At 37.2% G+C, this 18669-nt stretch overlaps 1 protein-coding gene across 5 annotated transcripts in view; it reads left to right on the top strand.

Moving 5' to 3' along the window:
• The window catches only part of SLCO1A2 (solute carrier organic anion transporter family member 1A2), a 58533-nt gene that overhangs the window by 5079 nt on the left and 34785 nt on the right, over positions 1–18669 (top strand). For 3 of the 5 annotated variants that reach the window (XM_070453726.1, XM_070453727.1, XM_020869516.2), the window contains 5 exons: positions 161–346; positions 688–809; positions 5748–5889; positions 7870–8002; positions 16213–16319. In XM_070453726.1, the coding sequence (XP_070309827.1) occupies positions 750–809; positions 5748–5889; positions 7870–8002; positions 16213–16319 (442 nt within the window). In that variant the 5' untranslated portion in view covers positions 161–346; positions 688–749. Of the gene's footprint in view, positions 1–160; positions 347–379; positions 574–687; positions 810–5747; positions 5890–7869; positions 8003–16212; positions 16320–18669 lie in introns of those variants that run through there. The other 2 variants (XM_020869517.2, XM_020869518.2) reach the window with 2 other exon arrangements.

Here is an 18669-nt window from a genome sequence, read left to right as displayed (position 1 = left end):
TATTTAATATATATGTATATGTATAGATCACCACCTTTGTTTGGTCTTCTCCTAGATCTCACTTCTTAACTGGCAGCTGTAAGATTCCTTTCCAGATCAAAGAATTATTTGTTGTTTTTACTTAGGCTATTTCCATGATTAAAATTCCATGTCTCCCCAGGTTTCCGTGAATCAGCAGTGCCCCAGAAAGTGTTTCCCTTCTTGAGACTCCAGGGAAGTCTTGGAATCCAAAGAACTTGAAGAGGGAGCCTGGCCAAACAAGATTTTTGAGTCTTTGTAGGCTTGCTAAACCAGATACTTAGCACACAAATCAAAGTCCGTGTGTTCCTAAAAGCAGCATTTTCATGTAAGTCCAGGGAGCTCATTGTGGTTTTATTTATTTTGGCTAAAGAAGTGAAAAGTTTTGTTTTAGCCATATGATTATTATTTTACCAGAACATAACAAATTATTTTAATCTTTAATCTCACTAAAGAGTAACTGAAATGATTTGATGTAACTTTTTCAATGGAAAACTAACAACTAAATCTTTTCTAAGGTCATTACTTTCCGGATCTGAATCAGAAGCTTCCTAGGTATTTTTGTTACACAATGGATTCTTGATTCTGTTACTCAGATTCAGTGTTTTCTTCCCAGGAATGATGTTTTATGACTGTCAGTAATTTAATAGATTTTTGTCTTCTTAAAAGACTAGAATTAAGAAATATCAAGATCTAGAACATAAATATCTTGGACTATTCAGAAGAACAACATGGGAGAAACTGAGGAAAGAATTGAAACTCATAGAATAAGATGTCTTTCCAAGTTGAAGGTATGGACTTGCTTTGTGTGGATATATGTATATGTACTGTATTTTCTTTTTAAACCTAGATCTTGTAAAGTTGTTTATATCTTCATGCACTAATCTGATAACATCATACTACCTGATATATTGATAATTTCTTACTTTAATGAAATTGGTTTGTAACTGAGAGTGTGTCTAAATAGGATTATTGATTCAGGAAATTTAATCAGAATAGCTTTGAAGGATTTAAATGGGAGACAGGATCTTAAACATTTTCAAGCACACATAATACAGTACAATTTACTTTCCTGGCTACTGCTGCTAAGTAGCTTCAGTCGTGTCCGACTCTGTGCGACCCCAGAGACGGCAGCCCACCGGGCTCCGCCGTCCCTGGGATTCTCCAGGCAAGAACACTGGAGTGGGTTGCCATTTCCTTCTCCAATGCAAGAAAGTGAAAAGTGAAAGTGAAGTCACTCAGTCTTGTCCGACTCGTAGCGACCCCATGGACTGCAGCCCACCAGGCTCCTCTGTCCATGGGAGTTTTTAGGCAAGAGTACTGGAGTGGGGTGCCATTGCCTTCTCCGAACTTTCCTGGATTAAAGGCCTATTTAACGTTCACCCTTCTGGTGAGAGGAGTATGGAGATCGCTCCTGGAAAACGGTACATTGGACAGAAAAGCTTTGTTAATCTGTATTCAGTGATGACTTCACAATGACCCACTAAAACAAATGCTTACTTCAAGCTTTGGCAACATACGAGTCATTCTCTATAAGAAAAATGCCCATTTTGCTAGCTGTTTTGGGTACTCTTAACTACTTCAGAGCAATTCTTTTTGCATAGCCATAAAACCATTTTGCCTTCAAGCAAAATTTGAATTTATTTTAGACCCGAAGATCTGGATACTTGTCTTGATTCTACAGCTAGTGCCTGTAAGTGGCTATCAAACTATGACACTGTCACCAATTTTCTTCCTATCAAAAGTTTGTTTTCTCTTTATATGTGTGTAGGAAAAATCTACATATGTACAGGAAAGTTGAGAATCATGATATAGAGTTAGAAAACTACTTTTGCCTGAAATGCTACATTAATTATGTATTTTAAAAATCCCCCTAAATTTTTCCTTAATTCTGATGTCCATCTCCTAAAACCGAGGATTTAAAAATAAAGCTTGAGGACCAGGCTTCCTAGATTTGTGCTGAGTTCAACTGCTGGTTTGCTGTGTGCCCTTGGATAAGTTGCTTAACCTCTTTGTAGACCAGTTTTCTCCTCTGAAAGAGATAATGATAATTTACTCTTATCTCATAGAATTTTTTTTTTCTTTTTACATGCTCTGAACAATGACTGGAATATTGTAAGCTTTCAATAAATACTAGTTATTATTAAGAGCATTTGTGGATAAAAGTCAAGAATTATATATTAACAATTGGCTTTTAATTTTTTGTAATGTTGGAGTTTGGCAGGATAAGATATTGATCTGAATGTGACAGCCACGTATTGCAAGTACAAGTTTATTAGGTAAAAGTTGCTTAATAAGTCGAGCATTTGTGGATAAAAGTCAATAATTATATATTAACGATTGGCTTTTAATTTTTTGTAATGTTGGAGTTTGGCAGGATTAGATATTGATCTGAATGTGACAGCCACGTATTGTAAGCGCAAGTTTATCAGGTAAAAGACAGTTGCTTAATAAGTCGTCTGGGTTTCTCTGATTCTCTCACCTTAGAAATCTGCTCATTAAGCAAGCATTTTTTGAAAGTAATAAAGGACTCTCTTCAACAAGTTTGCTTCAAAGGCTGGGGCATTATTGAGAGCTGATAGGACTAGCTTTATAAATATCAAGGTTATTTTGTACTAGACACGGGTAAGAATAGCCACTATTTAGACAGTGGCTACCTAGATGTTTCAGGAAAAGGAAAGTGGGATCATGATTTATCTAGTTTCCTTTCTTAAAATGTTAAATAAAAGAAATTATTCCTTAAAATATGATTTGTACTGTGCTTGGTTGGCTTTGCTTGTTATTAAATATAAAATCTGAATTATAAAATCATGTGAAAGTATTTACAGTGTGCTCTGCAAAGATTTACAAGGAGTTGCCAGACATGGTTTTTATAAATGGGATTTATTATAAAAGGACAAATAGCTAGAGATATAACTATGCTATATAGTCAGTCATATGACAATATGCATTTTGACTTATATTGAGCTTGATATTTAAATTTCCCAAGTCTTTTCCACATATATTTATATTCAGATTTCCCCAAATCAATTGGTGAGGTAACTTTTGGCTTAGATGTAGTTAATCCTATTGAATTTCATCTATAGTCAGCTTACTTTCAGAACTGACTACTTTTTCAAGATGTTTTTGAATACTGATTCTGTCATTTATCCAATAAATTGCACTGAGAACCTATTGTTTGTGAGACTGAAGACACAAAGGTAAATAATATATGGCTCCTATCATTGAGATGCTCACAGGACAGTGAAGTAGGAGGTTATAGGCATCCAAACACATAAGTAAAGTGTACTGTGGGGAATTCCCTGGAAGTTAAGTGGTTAGGACTCTGGCTTCCTTTGCAGGGGACTAAGATCCTTGAGCTGTGTGGCAAGGCCAATAAAAAAATTAATTCCCTTAAAAATAATAAAGTGCACTGTGCTGAGGGCTGTAACAGAGGCAGGAACACAGCAGAGTGGAAAGATAAGGAGGATACCTGGGAATTAGAAAGACAAGGAAGACTACACAATAGAAATAATGGTATAGTGAATTTTAAATATTGAGCATACATTTATCAGATGCACAAAGTGAAGAAAACACTACAAGTGGAGGACCACCTGTAAAAGTCACTGAGATGTAAAGTAGCATGATGAATTAAAAGAACTATAAGTAGAATATTATGCTTGGGGACAAGGGGCAGGAGATGATAGTGAGATATAAATGAGGCTTTGTTTGCATGTAAAAAGTAGGGGTTTTTGTTAATTGGAATCCACTGAAAAGTTTCAGAAAGTGGAATCACATGCTAATTATGAATTTTATTCATTAATTGGATGAATAATTATCATGCTCCAAGTTAGTGGTGGTGGCAGGTAGAAGGGAGATTGGAAGTCGGAAAGAGTAGAGGAGACAAAAAAAATGATTGAAATTGTCTAAGCTAAACTGTGTATCAATTTGAGAGATTTCAGCATCTGGGTGGTAGTTAAAGCTATAGAAATATGAGAATTACTAGAAAGAAGATATCAGGCGAAAACTAGAGGGTATGAGACAAATGCCTGAAGAAGTTGGCCAAAGAAGAGATGACTGAATACAGAGTCTAGCAGGTAGGCAGAGACATAAATATGCATTGGGAGAGGAAATTTTAGGAAGGAAAGAGAGATTGATGATGCTAAATGACTCTGAGACATCAAGTTAGCTGAGGACCGAGAAGTACCTATTGGATGTGGAAATCAGGAAGTTATTAATGACCTTTTACAGAGTAGCTTCAGGAGGAGCTAGACTGTAATAGACTGAAGGGTGAGTGGAAGGTTTGCGTAGGCAATGAATCTAGACTCTTCTTCCAAACAGCTTGATAGTACCTGCACCAGGGCAGAAAGAAGATTTTTTAGGACAGAAATACCTTGCATATATTTATAAGTTAGTAGAGAGGGAGGTAGTGAAGAGTATGAGGTTGAAAATAGAGGAGGGGGTTAGTAATTGATGAATTAGGATTTCAGCGATGGAAAGAATGGGTTCCAGAGCATGGATGGATAGATTTTCTTATATAGGGGGAGGGATCCATCCTTTTAAAAGTGGAAGGAAAATTAGAGTGGCAGGGAGAGGTAAATTTGAAGGTGAAGATGCTGAGACCATTTTCTGATCAAGAGGAGCACATGGCTGAGTTGGAGCCCTCCCTCTTGAAAGGAATGTATAAATTATGGGGTTGGTTCAAGATTGAGAAATTGGAGGGGTAAGGATTTTAGTGTATGTGTGTACTAGCTGGACAGTGAATTGAATGGTCTTTCAGGATGGAAGTGTCATCAGGAAATACTTTTAAGGAGGTCAAGGAAAAAGCCCCGTGGTATAAGATTGGAGACCACCATTCAGGTTGACATAAACATATTTATCCCTAATTTGTTGATTTTGAAGCAGTAATTAATCTACCTAACTTATGATTACCCAGTATACAATGCTCCTTTTTCAAATCCCTTTCTAAGATCTAAATATTTTCCTTTCTGATTTAATAAAACTATCAAAATGTTAACCTTTCATATTTAACCATGCTCGTTCCTACTGATCACAATGATTCTATCTGTTAAGTTGTCCTTGATTTTTGTTATGGATTATGTCAGCCTGACAGCTGTCTGGAGTTATACCAATACATAGGAAATGTGATTCAATATGTGGAATATTGTATTCTTATTTGTTTATCTTAGAAAGTATCTGTTCAGTTTAGAAATATTTCTGTTATTGTTTATAATTAAAATATTGCTTTAAATAAATTAACTGGCAGCAAATAGCAAAATACTGCTGTATACATTGCATATAGCTTTGCCTAAAAGAGAACTTAAGCAAATTTGCTACAGAAATAATGCCTTTGTGTAATGCTACATTCTTTTAAAAAAATTAACATGAATGTATTCTTTTGTTCTACCATAGCATTGTAATGCTGAAAATCTATTTAAATCATTTGCTATGTCTTATTTAGAATGATAACTTGTTTCTATGTATGTATAAGACATTTCCATAAAATAATGAGGCTACCAATGACCTGCAAAATTCAATATCACTAGTCAATTAGTTCAACTTTGAATTTTTAAAGTGAGAACATAGCATAGAAAACAAGAAGAGTTCACTTTAAAAGGTTCTCTCAAACATAAGAGTTACTTGAACTGGAAACAACCAGTATTTTGGTAGAAGATATTATATCAACAAGTGGCAAATATACAATTTAAAAATAAAATTTTCGTGTTTTCTTGTACTTTTTTTCTTCCTAGATGTTTCTGTTGGCAATAACATGTGCATTTGTATCCAAAACACTATCCGGATCTTATATGAATACCATGCTCACACAAATAGAAAGACAATTCAACATCCCAACATCTCTAGTTGGATTTATTAATGGAAGTTTTGAGATTGGTAATGAATTGTTTTTGCATTGCTTCTTTGTATGTATTGTCTATGGAGCTAGTCTGAATTTTACTTTCCTTATTTTCTGCTTTACATCATTCAATCTGACTGCATGTATTTTCTAAAATGGCTTAAATAACCTGGCTCACTTTGGAGTATATTTAGAAAGAATTCATTTAAATATTACCCCCAAATAACACTTAAACATTGCCACATATCCAATCACGGGTCTTTTTATTCTAATGGTTAAATTTTTAAAAATCTAATAGTCTTTTGGTCAGCTAGCATGAGCAGCAGAGTGTTCAGAGTACTAATATTTAATCTATCACTTAATGACCTTTAGGGCTTTATCTTCATGTTTAGAAGACATCAAGGGGAAAAAGGGAATTCATTTTTTTTTTTAAAAGCAAATATTTTTCTTCTCCTGTTGTTTCTGGGAGGTTGACAATTCTCTTTCCTAAGTGGGAAGAAGAAACTGTTTTCGTGTCTCATTGACTTTATTTTAGAAACAGCCTGTAGGGAAGCATAAAGTCTATTCTTGGGCTCTGGTATTTGTGGCTGATTGGGAAGATGTGAGGCCAGAGAGAAAGAATGAGGAAGGGAAAGATTTCTCCTATGAGCAAAGTGGCAGGGAACTACAAAAGCTACTCCTGTAGTTTTAGAGTGGATTTTACTTCCTTTAAGAGGAAAGTTGCCTTTAATACTTTTAATCAGTATCTGACAGAAAAGTTAGAATTGGAGAGAGGCAAAACTGAAACCAGTGATGCTTGATCTTGTCTTCTAGTCTTCCGTCCTGTCAGACCTCATTCAGCATCACACGTGTGACAGATCCTGGCCGCGGAGCCAGAAATCACTCCTTCTATAGGCCCTTTGAAAACCCAGCTCACGGTCTAATGAAGGGCATAGATGCAAAATAGTTTAATTGAACGCAGTAAGTTTGGTGACATAGGTATATGACAGTTCCTATAGGAACACAGAGTAGGGACACAACCTCCCTTAATGAAGATAGGCTCTTGACGTAAAGGTTTTCCAGATGAAGAAACAGGGTTGATAAGTTTGAAGAGAATTCCTGAAGAAGAAGCATAAGGATGAAGCAGTATGGTAGCTCATGTATAGAGCAACGTTAAGCCCAATATTATCAACTGGCCAAGCTTCAGGTGGGAATTACTAGATTATAAATCTGGAGAAATGGGCAGGAGTGAGAAATAAGCTACTGGAGAGCTTTGTATGCTCACTACAAAACTTATCTTTTATCCTCTAGGTAACAGAGAGTCACTAAGAGATTGGCCAGGGTTATTAATATTTCTGTGTCAAGGACCTCTTTGGCAATCTGATGCCAAATGTTCTCAGAATAACATTTTAATTGAATAAATTAAAAATTACAAGAGTACAAAGGAAGCCAGTTATTTTGAAATAAATTTATCAAAATATTAAAAATAAAATATATTTGCATTTTTTACCAACACATTAGATAACAATATCTACACCAGTTTTGAAGTAATCATCAGTGTCAATAATATTTTGAGGCATCTGCATCAACTGTAATGTCATATGCAAATACCTGTAACTTCTGTTGGTGATAGTTGGTGACAAAATTGTACATGCTTCCAATACTACTGAAGTTTGCATCTGCTTTCATTGTCAAAAGAAATACTAATGTTTAGTTAATTTAGTGAAAATAAAGATGCAATTTTATTTTCGTCACTCAAGTTCATGGAACACCTGATTTCTATTCATGGACTATTTCAGGGTTTATAGATTGCAGGTCAAGAACATTTGTTGAAACATATTGTAAAACAGAGCCCTCCTTCATGGCAGGAGTTGTGTTTTAATCACTTATTATTTTGTGCACCTCTAGCACCAATTCCAGTATTTGAGATATTTATTATACAATGAATGCTGGATAGTTAATGATTGGGTGAGGCTGTTAATTCAGACTTTGATCATAATTATTGAAATATTCATTTCTCACATCAATTTTTTTTCTAGGAAATCTTTTGTTGATCATATTCGTGAGTTATTTTGGACCAAAACTGCATAGACCAATAATGATTGGTGTTGGATGTGTGGTTATGGGCCTAGGGTGTTTCTTACAATCACTACCTCACTTCCTCATGGGCCGGTAAGTATTGCAGCTTCCGACGATTTTTTAGGTGCAATTTTCAGCTGCAGGAAATAAGCTTGGATTTCCTTTCTAGGAAAAGTGCTTCCTAAAGGCACAGAGAACTGTCATGAGAACTGTCATAAGAACTGCAAGAAGAACTATAGGTGCAGATTCTGTCCTACTTGCCTCTTCTACGCTCTTGGCTGTCTGACTTCCATTTAACATGTCGATTTATGAAACAGAGATTTGGGACAGAGTTGAGTGGAGTTGAGTCTGATGAAGATTCTTTTTTTAATTTTAATTTTTTAAAATTATACAACTATGATAACACATTTATCAGAGACTTGGAAAATACAGAACAAGGTTGCTATATATTATAATTATTTTTTTAAGTAGATAAATTGAGATCTTTGTTGGAGTTTCAATATCAAAGTCTCAAAAATTAATAGAATGAATATACAGAGAAGTAGAAGGATATAGTGAACCAATTCAACATAATTAAATTTATACAATTTTCACACAATCAGTTCAGTTCAGTCACTCAGTTGGGTCTGACTCTTTGCGACCCCATGAATTGCAGCACACCAGGCCTCCCTGTCCATCACCAACTCCCGGAGTTTACACAAACTCATGTCCATCAAGTCAGTGATGCCATCTAGCCATCTCATCCTCTGTCGTCCCCTTCTCCTTCTGCCCCCAATCCCTCCCAGCAGCAGGGTCTTTTCCAAAGAGTCAACTCTTTGCATCAGGTGCCAAAGTATTGGAGTTTCAGCTTCAGCATCAGTCCTTCCAATGAACACTCAGGACTGATTCCTTTAGGATGGGCTGGTTGGATCTCCTTGCAGTCCAAGGTGCTCTCAAGAGTCTTCTCCAACACCACAGTTCAAAAGCATCAATTCTTCAGCACTCAACCTTCTTTGCAGTCCAACTCTCACATCCATACATGACCACTGGACAAACCATAGCCTTCACTAGACGGACTTTGTTGGCAAAGTAATGTCTCTGCTTTTTAAAATGCTGTCTAGGTTGGTCATAACTTTCCTTCTAAGGAGTAAGCGTCTTTTAATTTCAAGGCTGCAATCACCATCTGCAGTGATTTTGGAGCCTAGAAAAATAAAGTCTGACACTGTTTCCACACAATAGTAGGATACAAATTCTATTCAAATTTCCATAGGCTGTAAACTGGGGGACACTGGAACGTAGCCAGGGACATCAAACAAGGTGCAAAAATTTCATGGCCTAAGATCACACAGTCTGTTCCCTTATTGTGGAATTATGTTAGAAATTGATGAAATTTCTTAGGACCTGGAAAAATTTGGGATTACTCCTTTCTAGGGACAATTTTTTTCCCAGTTATTTCTGTTTAATTATAAGTTATTCTGTACAGTTATAGTTTTCATTTAATTATAGGTCAACAAGAGATAGACTAGTCTCCAGGTTGATTTTTATTTTAACTTTTACCACATTAATGAGTACAAAGTTGCAAAAAGTAAAATTATTTTGAAAAAGTGTTGTCCTCCACCCCTTCAACATTGCTCATGTTACTGCTCCTCAGAGGTGGCCACTCCCAACTCATTTTGCTCTTCTGCTCTTTGCTTCCATATTTCTAAGTAAATGTTTATCCTTTTAGTTTTTGATACTTTAGTGTTATGTAATAAACATATTGCCTTCCTACTGTAAAATCATAGTCACTATTCCTGTGACTATGTAAATATTTTTTATATTTCAGCTGAACCATGCTATTTTTCCTTTTTTATATCACTTTTAATTTTTCCTAGATTAAATAATTGCCTCATTTTATGTATATTAAAAATATTAATTGATTTATTTTTGGTTGCATCAGGTCTTAGTTGCAGTGCATGGGTTGAGTAGTTGTGGCCCATGGGCTTAGTTGCCTTGCAGCATGTGGGATCTTAGTTTCCTGACCAGGGATTGAACCTGTGTCCCCTGCATTAGAAGGTGGAATCTTAACCACTGGACCAACAGGGAAATCCCCCTCATTCTATATTTGATTCGTTTTCATTTCCCTTGAATCATCACCAAATTCTCTACCAGTAGGGTGATGTCTTCTGAATATACTCATACACATCAGAGGGTTTCATTTTTGTCTTTGAGCTGCGTCCCCTGCCACCATGGATTCTCCACCTGCAGTCTGAACTAGGAAATCTCCATGTCTGCGGCATGGCTGCTTCCTTGAAAGTTTCACTCACTATTCTCCTTGAAAACTTGTTTTGCTTCTTTCTTCCATTCAATTACTTACTTCCTGGGTATCATATCTCCCGCTTTCCTTTTTGTTCTTACTCTTTGTGGAAAACATTATCTAATAGGTTTCTGAGAAAGTGTAAGGGATGTAACAATTTTAAGACCTTGGACATCTGAAAATATTCCTATTTTCCTTTCATACATGGTTTACAGTTTACCTGGTATAAAATCCTGGCTTGAGGTTTTCTCCCTAGGGATGTTGAAAACATCATTTTCAATGTTTTCCTCAAGAATCCTGTACCATTTTAAACCCTGTGACCAGTTTCTTCTCTCTGGAGTTATTGGGATTTTCCTTTGAACTCCAGAGTTTGAATTCATGGTAATTGCCTTGGTATAAGTGTTTTTCCTTTATTGTTATAGGTGCTTTCAATCTGGACATTTATAAAAATTATTTGCATTGTTTCTTGGATAACAACCCTTCCCCCCACTTTCATTCCCCTATGGCATGGTGTGTGTGCTCGGTCGTGGCTGACTCTGCGACCCCACGGACTGCAGCCCACCAGGCTCCTCTGTCCATGGGATTTTCCAGGCAAAAATACAAGAGTAGATCACCATTTCCTTCTCCAGGGGCTCTTCCTGACCCGGGGATCCAACCCAGGTCTCCTGCCCGGCAGGCAGATTCTTTACCAACTGAGGAATGGCGACCGACTCCAGTATTCTTGCAACACGAATGAGCACACATGCTCTGGAACTTCCACTCCTCCACTTCTCTTTATAAAACTTTCATTCATTCCTGAATATCGTTACGCTCTGAGTTAACCTACAGTTTTCTCATCTTTTCTCTCCAATTTTCTATCTGTCTTCTCATTACTTTCAGGGGAGATTTCTTTTCTCTTCCAAACATTTGAGTGCATTTCTAACTTTTGCTCTCATATTTTAAACTTCCAAGGTATTGTGTGTTGTTCTTTGAAGGTATCTTTTTAAGAAACATCTTGCTCTTATTTTAAGCATGCAATGTCTTTTTCCATCTACATTTTCTTCATATGTCTTCTTGTCTCTGTCTCTTTCAAGTGTACAGTTTTTTATTTGCTTTGTCTCTGTTCTTATGTTACAGGTCTTCATACATCTGGTGGTCCTTGGTTAGCTATTCATACTTAAGAAACAGGGATAACAACAACAAACTAACCGGAAGTTCTGTGTCCATGTGTACGACATGGTGGTGGGAGGACTTCTTCCCAGCGCAGGGACTAGATGGTTCAGAGCTGGCTCAGAACTGCCCATAACCTGTCAGTTAAACTAGGCAGGGGTTCTCCAATCTGCTGTCTGAGACATGGTGCAACTTGGCTACCAGCCAGGTGCGAGTGGGAGTCTCACTCTTCAGTACATAGATTCTTCTTTTACTTAATATCGCTAGTTTTTAGTGTGGCCTCTTAGACGACTTAGGGGTTAAATGATAACCACAAGCTATCCTCAAAGTGCCTGTTCTGACTGTCTGCAGTCAAAGGCCATTTTGGTTGGGCTGGTGGACAATGCCTATAAAGGTTTAGCTGCTCTTTATACACATTTTAAATCAATCCTCTGATTTTGGGGATCACACCCACTCCCACCTTGATCTAGTATCCTGTCTGAAATTTACAAGGATGTGTGGCTCATGTTTGGTTGCTCCCCTGCAAACGCTTCCTCGAGCCTGTGCTTCTCATATTTTTTAGTTCAGTGACCACCCACTTATTGATTTTCCCATTTTCCAAATCTTATCTTCTTGTCAAAATTTCAAATTCGCTTTCTTCTTGTCAATCTTCCATTCTCTTTACCTTTGTGGCATTATATTTCCTTTGCCATTTTATAATCCATCAGCTGTTATTTTGCTGAAGTTTTTGGGATGAACAGACTTGGAATGAATTATTTTGATGAGTTTCATGGATCAGATAAATGAAAATGATATGACATCTTCTCAGGCATTACTGAAGGAATCAAGAGTTTTCAGGCAAAAAGTTTTTATTATCCTTTTATTTTCTATCCTGTCCAAGACAACATCAAGTAATATTCAGCTATTATTTACATTTCTTTCTACCCTCTGCTAAAGGTGTTAATTTTTTGTCTGAAGCTGGCATGTCTCATGGGATCATGGGATTGGAGACAAAAGCCTTTGTCCACAGTTCACAGCCAAGCTCTGTGGCCATGACTGGACAATTGTTCTAAGGGGAAGGTATATTGACCTTTTTTATTATGTTCAATAGCATAGAAACTAGACTTATCAGTGACTTCCTAGTATAAAATTTTTAGCTCATTTGTTATTCAGAAGGGCAATTCTATTTATATATTTATTTTGGCTTTCTCTTATCTAGTAGAAATATAGAAACTAGTCCAGCATAATTTCTAACAAAGAGAGACTTAGCTGGAGATATTTTCTTTCATTATTGCAGCTTATAATTTACTTTCAGAGAAAGGGCATGGGGATCTTGATGTGTACACACTATGATATTTAAAATAGATAACTAATAAGAACTTGATGTATGGCACAGGGAAATCTACTCAATGCTCCATGAGGACTGAAAAGGGAAAAGAATCTAAAAAAGAGTGGATATATGTATCAGTCCCAGTTCAGTCACTCAGCAGTGTCCAACTCTCTGCTACCCCATGAACCGCAGCACGCCAAGCCTCCCTACCCATCACCAACTCCCGGAGTCCACCCAAACCCATGTCCATTGAGTCGGTGATGCCATCCAACCATCTCATCCTCTGTCGTCCCCTTCTCCTACTGCCCTAAATCGTTCCCATCGTCAGGGTATTTTCAAATGAGTCAGCTCTTCACATTAGGTGGCCAAAGTATTGGAGTTCCAGCTTCAACATTAGTCCTTCCAATGAACACCCAGGACTTATCTCCTTTAGAATGGACTGGTTGGATCTCCTTGCAGTCCAAAGGACTCTCAAGAGTCTTCTCCAACACCACAGTTCAAAAGCATCAATTCTTCGGTGCTCAGCTTTCTTTATAGTCCAACTCTCACATCCATACATGACTACTGGAAAAACCATAGCCTTCACTAGATGGACCTTTGTTGGCAAAGTAATGTGTCTGCTTTCTAATATGCTGTCTAGGTTGGTCATACCTTTTCTTCTAAGGAGTAAGTGTCTTTTAATTTCAAGGCTGCAATCACCATCTGCAGTGATTTTGGAGCCCAGAAAGATGAAGTCAGCCACTGTTACCACTGTTTCCCCATCTATTTCCCATGAAGTGATGGGACCAGATGCCATGATCTTAGTTTTCTGAATGTTGAGTTTTAAGCCAATTTTTTCACTCTCCTCTTTCACTTTCATCAAGAGGCTCTTTAGTTCTTCTTCACTTTCTGCCACAAGGGTGGTGTCATCTGCATATCTGAGGTTATTGATATTTCTCCCAGCAATCTTGATTCCAGCTGGTGCTTCCTCCAGCCCAGCGTTTCTCATGATGTACTCTGCATATAAGTTAAATAAGCAGGGTGACAATATACAGCCTTGACATACTCCTTTTCCTATTTGGAACCAGTCTGTTGTTCCATGTCCAGTTCTAACTGTTGCTTCCTGACCTGCATAGAGGTTTCTCAAGAGGCAGGTCAGATAGTCTGGTATTCCCATCTCTTGAAGAATTTTCCACAGTTTGTTGTGATCCACACATCCAAAGGCTTTGCCATAGTTAATAAAGAAGAAATAGATGATTTTCTGGAACTCCCTTGCTTTTTTGATGATCCAGCGGATGTTGGCAATTTGATCTCTGGTTCCTCTGCCTTTTCTAAAACCAGCCTGAACATCTGGAAGTTCACGGTTCACGTACTGTTGAAGCCTGGCTTGGAGAATTTTAAGCATCACTTTACTAGCGTGTGTGATGCGTGCAATTGTGCGGTAGTTTGAGCATTCTTTGGGATTGGAATGAAAACTGACCTTTTCCAGTCCTGTGGCCACTGCTGAGTTTTCCAAATTTGCTGGCATATTGAGGGCAGCACTTTCACAGCATCATCTTTCAGGATTTGAAATAGTTCAACTGGAATTCCATCACCTCCACTAGCTTTGTTCATAGTGATGCTTCCTAAGGCCCACTTGACTTCATATTCCAGGATGTCTGGCTCTAGGTGAGTGATCACACCATCGTGATTATCTGGGTCATGGAGATCTTTTTTGTACAGTTCTTCTGTGTATTCTTGCCACCTCTTCTTAGTATCTTCTGCTTCTGTTAGGTCCATACTATTTCTGTCCTTTATTGAGCCCATCTTTGCATGAAATGTTCCTTTGGTATCTCTAATTTCCTTGGAGAGATCTCTAGTCTTTTCCATTATATTGTTTTCCTCTATTTCTTTGCATTGATCACTGAGGAAGGCTTTCTTATCTCTCCTTGCTATTCTTTGAAACTCTGCATTCAAATGGATATATCTTTCCTTTTCTCCTTTGCTTTTTGCTTCCCTTCTTTTCACAGCTATTTGTAAGGCCTTCTCAGACAGCCATTTTGATTTTTTGCATTTCTTTTTCTTGGGGATGATCTTGATTCCTGTTTCTGTACAGTGTCATGAACCTCCATCCATAGTTCTTCAGGCACTCTGTCTATCAGATCTAATTCCTTGAATCTATTTATCACTTCAACTGTATAATCATAAGGGATTTGATTTAGGTCATACCTGAATGGTCTAGTGGTTTTCTCCGCTTTCTTCAATTTCAGTCTGAATTTGGCAATAAGGAGTTCATGATCTGAGCCACAGTCAGTTCCTGGTCTTGTTTTTGCTGACTGTATAGAGCTTCTCCATCTTTGGCTGCAAAGAATATAATCACACAATGATTTTGGTGTCGACCATCTGGTGATGTCCATGTGTAGAGTCTTATGCTGGTGAAGAGGGTGTTTGCTATGACCAGTGTGTTCTTTTGGCAGAACTCTACTAGCCTTTGCCCTGCTTCATTCTGTACTCCAAGGCCAAATTTGCCTGTTACTCCATGTGTTTCTTGACTTCCTACTTTTGCATTCCAGTCCCCTATAATGAAAAGGACATCCTTTTTGAGTGTTAGTTCTAGAAGGTCTTGTAGGTCTTCATAGAACTGTTCAACTTCAGCTTCTTCAGCGTCACTGGTTGGGGCATAGACTTGAATTACCGTGATATTGAATGGTTTGCCTTGGAAATGAACAGAGATCATTCTGTTGTTTTTGAGATTGCATCCAAGTACTGCATTTTGGACACTTTTGTTGACTATGATTGCTACTCCATTTCTTCTAAGGGATTCCTGCCCACAGTAGTAGATATATGTATATATATAACTGATTCACCTTGCTGTACAATAGAAACTAACATAACATTATAAATCAACTACACTCCAAGAAAAATTAATTAAAAAATAATTTACTTTTTGAGAAAGGGCCTAGGATTCTTGTGGTAATTTGCCTATGGTATATAAAATATACGTTCACAATCTATTAACCATTTTGTGCTTATGAGAAGAGAAAATGTCATTACACTGCACTGTCACAGTGTTTGAATATCCAAAGGTCTCTCATTATGATGGGCAAATACTTTGTTTTCCTTGGAGATTGGTGAATGCATGAAAAGATTATTGTTTGGATTCTCAGAAAGTGGGAGTATGTATTTTATGAGCAAACCTTAGAGAAAACAAAGTGGGAGACTTGTTTCATTATGTTGTTCCTCTCCCCCCACAAGCCTTTATTTTCCTAATTATACTTTGTAGAGTCTATTATTTTTCTTAGTTTTTGTTCCTTATCCCACAGTAATATTTCCAGGGAATGATCACCTAAAAAATCACAAAAGGTTGAGTTAGGTAATCTAAACTGTAGATATGCAGATAATCAAAAGCTAACTGTGAGTGAATCGCACATTTACAAGAGTGGCGAGTTCTTTTTGACAACATCAATCCAGGATGATTAGGTGTCAAAGATAAAAGGACACCTCATTTCCTGGGTTTGGATGTTGTCTCTTAAATGAAGCATGAACATCTTCACAATGCTCATGTTGTCCTCATCGATTCCATAACACAAGCATGTTTTTGTGTTTATACAGATATGAATATGAATCTACAGTTTCAATTTCCGGCAATTTGTCCTCAAACAGTTTCTTGTGTATGGAAAATGGAACCCAGATTTTCAAACCAACAAAAGACCCATCAGGTTATAAATTTCATTACTTTGGTTAATTTGTAACTGAACACTTTCTATGGAGGGGCTTTGAATGGGTTATTGGGTTTGGTTAAGTAAGGTAAATGAACAAAAAGATATTTCCCCCCAAGGATTTTTGAGAGGATCACAGAGAATAGGAATGGAGAACAGAGAATGTTAGTCCTCTTATATTTGCATATACTTACTAAGCCTGCCTTGTCTATTCTTTAAAATGGTTATTTAAAAAAAGTCAGGGACTTCCCTGGTAATCTAGTGGCTAAAACTGCATTCCCAATCCAGGGTCCCTGGGTTCAATCCCTGGTCAGGGAGCTAGATCCCATATACCACAGCTAAGGGTTCACATGCTGCAACTAAAAAGATCTCACCTGCCACAACTAAGAACTGTTGCAGCCAAATAAATAAACAGATATTAAAAAAAAAAAGTCGAATATATCCTCCCAAGGGCCGCTGTAGAGTTAATTCCATTGTGGAAAGCATCTTAGGATAGGTTTATACTGACGATTTGGTCTATACAATTTTCTAAACAGGAAACAGAGGTAGAAAGAAAAATCTTAAGATTTGTGTTATATTACTGGCCACCTTATGCAAAAAACTGACTCACTGAAAGGGACCCTGATGCTGGGAAAGATTGAGGGAAGGAGGAGAAGGGGAAGATAGAGGATGAGATGGTTGGATGGCATCACTGACTCAATGGACATGAGTTTGAGCAAACTTCAGGTGATAGTGAAGGGACAGGAAAGCCTGATGTGCTGCAGTCCATGGGGTCACAAAGAGTCAGACATGACTGAGCGACTGAATAACAAACAATTGATATTCTATAGCAAAGAGGTGACCCTACAGACTTGCCTCAGACCAGAACTTCTTTTCCTCTGATGGGGACATTTTCATGTTGGATTCATATTAGTGAAAGTTATGGTGGTCCCCTAGGTTGGAAATTTCACTACCAGCATGGAATAAGAGGGAAGCAAAATAGTTTATTTTTCTTGATGTATACTTGATTTAAAACATTGTGTTAGTTTCAGATGTACAGCAGAGTGAATGTTATACATATATATATATATATATATCCATTCTTTTTTAGATTCTTTTCCCATATAGGCCATTATTAAGTATTGAGGAGAGTTTCCTGTGCTATTATCTAGTGGGTCCTTATTCAAAATAGTTCAAAGGAGTTTAAGAATAGCTGTCTCAGAAACTCTAAGCGAAAGGAACCCCCTGGGGAAACAAAGGGAAACAGTGACATCAGCAGTAGCCTGTGTTCCCCTTCAGCTGGTTTTTATCAAAGAGTGATTCAGGTCCTATTTCCTATTTTTCTTCATGTGCTTTGTAGTAGATAAACAAAGCCTTCCCAATATGGTGTGCCTCCAGGAGAGTGTGTTGATTCCTTGAATCCTTGGTATATTCATTTTTGCCTCAGAGGAAACCTAGAGTTTGCTTTATACCTATAGACATAAATCTTTATGCTTGTCAAAGATAAAATATGAATACCAAGAAATGGAGATTATGATTTTCTGGACTGGACATGACTGACAGATAGCCTCACAAGAAATTTCAACATCCAGCTGTGTTCAGGACACTCACTTCTGCAGGTGGCACAGTTTACTAGTCATTGGGAAAATGCAAATAAAAAACCACAATGAGATACCATCTTACACCTGCCAGAATAGCTGTCCTAAAAAAGATGACAACTAACAAATGTTGGTGATGATGTGGAGAAAAGGGAACTCTTGTAGGCCCCTGATGGGAATGTAAATTTGTGTAGCCACTGTGAAAAACAGTATGGAAGTCCCTCAAAAGATTAAAAATAGAGCTAACATATTGCTGTTCAGTTGCTATGCCGTGTTTGAGTCTTTGTGACCCCATGGACTACAGCCTGCCAGGCTCTTCTGTCCATGGGATTTCCCAGGTAAGAATACTGGAGTGGGTAGCAATTTCTTTAGGATTCAGAAATTCTACTCCTATATATATATATAGTACATATATATATATATATATATATACACACACACACATATATATATAACAAAAATATTAATTCATAGAGATATAGGCATCTCAATGTTCACAGTTACATTATTTATAATAGCCAAGATATGGAAGCAAGCTAAGTATCCATCAACAGATGAATGAATAAAGAAGGTGTGGTATATACACAATGGAATATGTTAGCCACAAAGAAGAATGAAATTTTGCCATTTACAACAACATGGAGGGTATGCTTGGTGAAATAAGTCAGAAACAGAGAAACACTGTCTGTTTTGACTTACATGTGGAATCTAAAAAATGAAACAAATGAATGAATATATCAAATCCAAAACAGGCTCATAAGTACAAAGAACAA

Source organism: Odocoileus virginianus, chromosome 23, assembly GCF_023699985.2.
Source record: "Odocoileus virginianus isolate 20LAN1187 ecotype Illinois chromosome 23, Ovbor_1.2, whole genome shotgun sequence".
In the NCBI taxonomy this organism is placed as follows: domain Eukaryota; kingdom Metazoa; phylum Chordata; class Mammalia; order Artiodactyla; family Cervidae; genus Odocoileus; species Odocoileus virginianus.
This window is presented reverse-complemented; position numbering and strand designations above follow the sequence as displayed.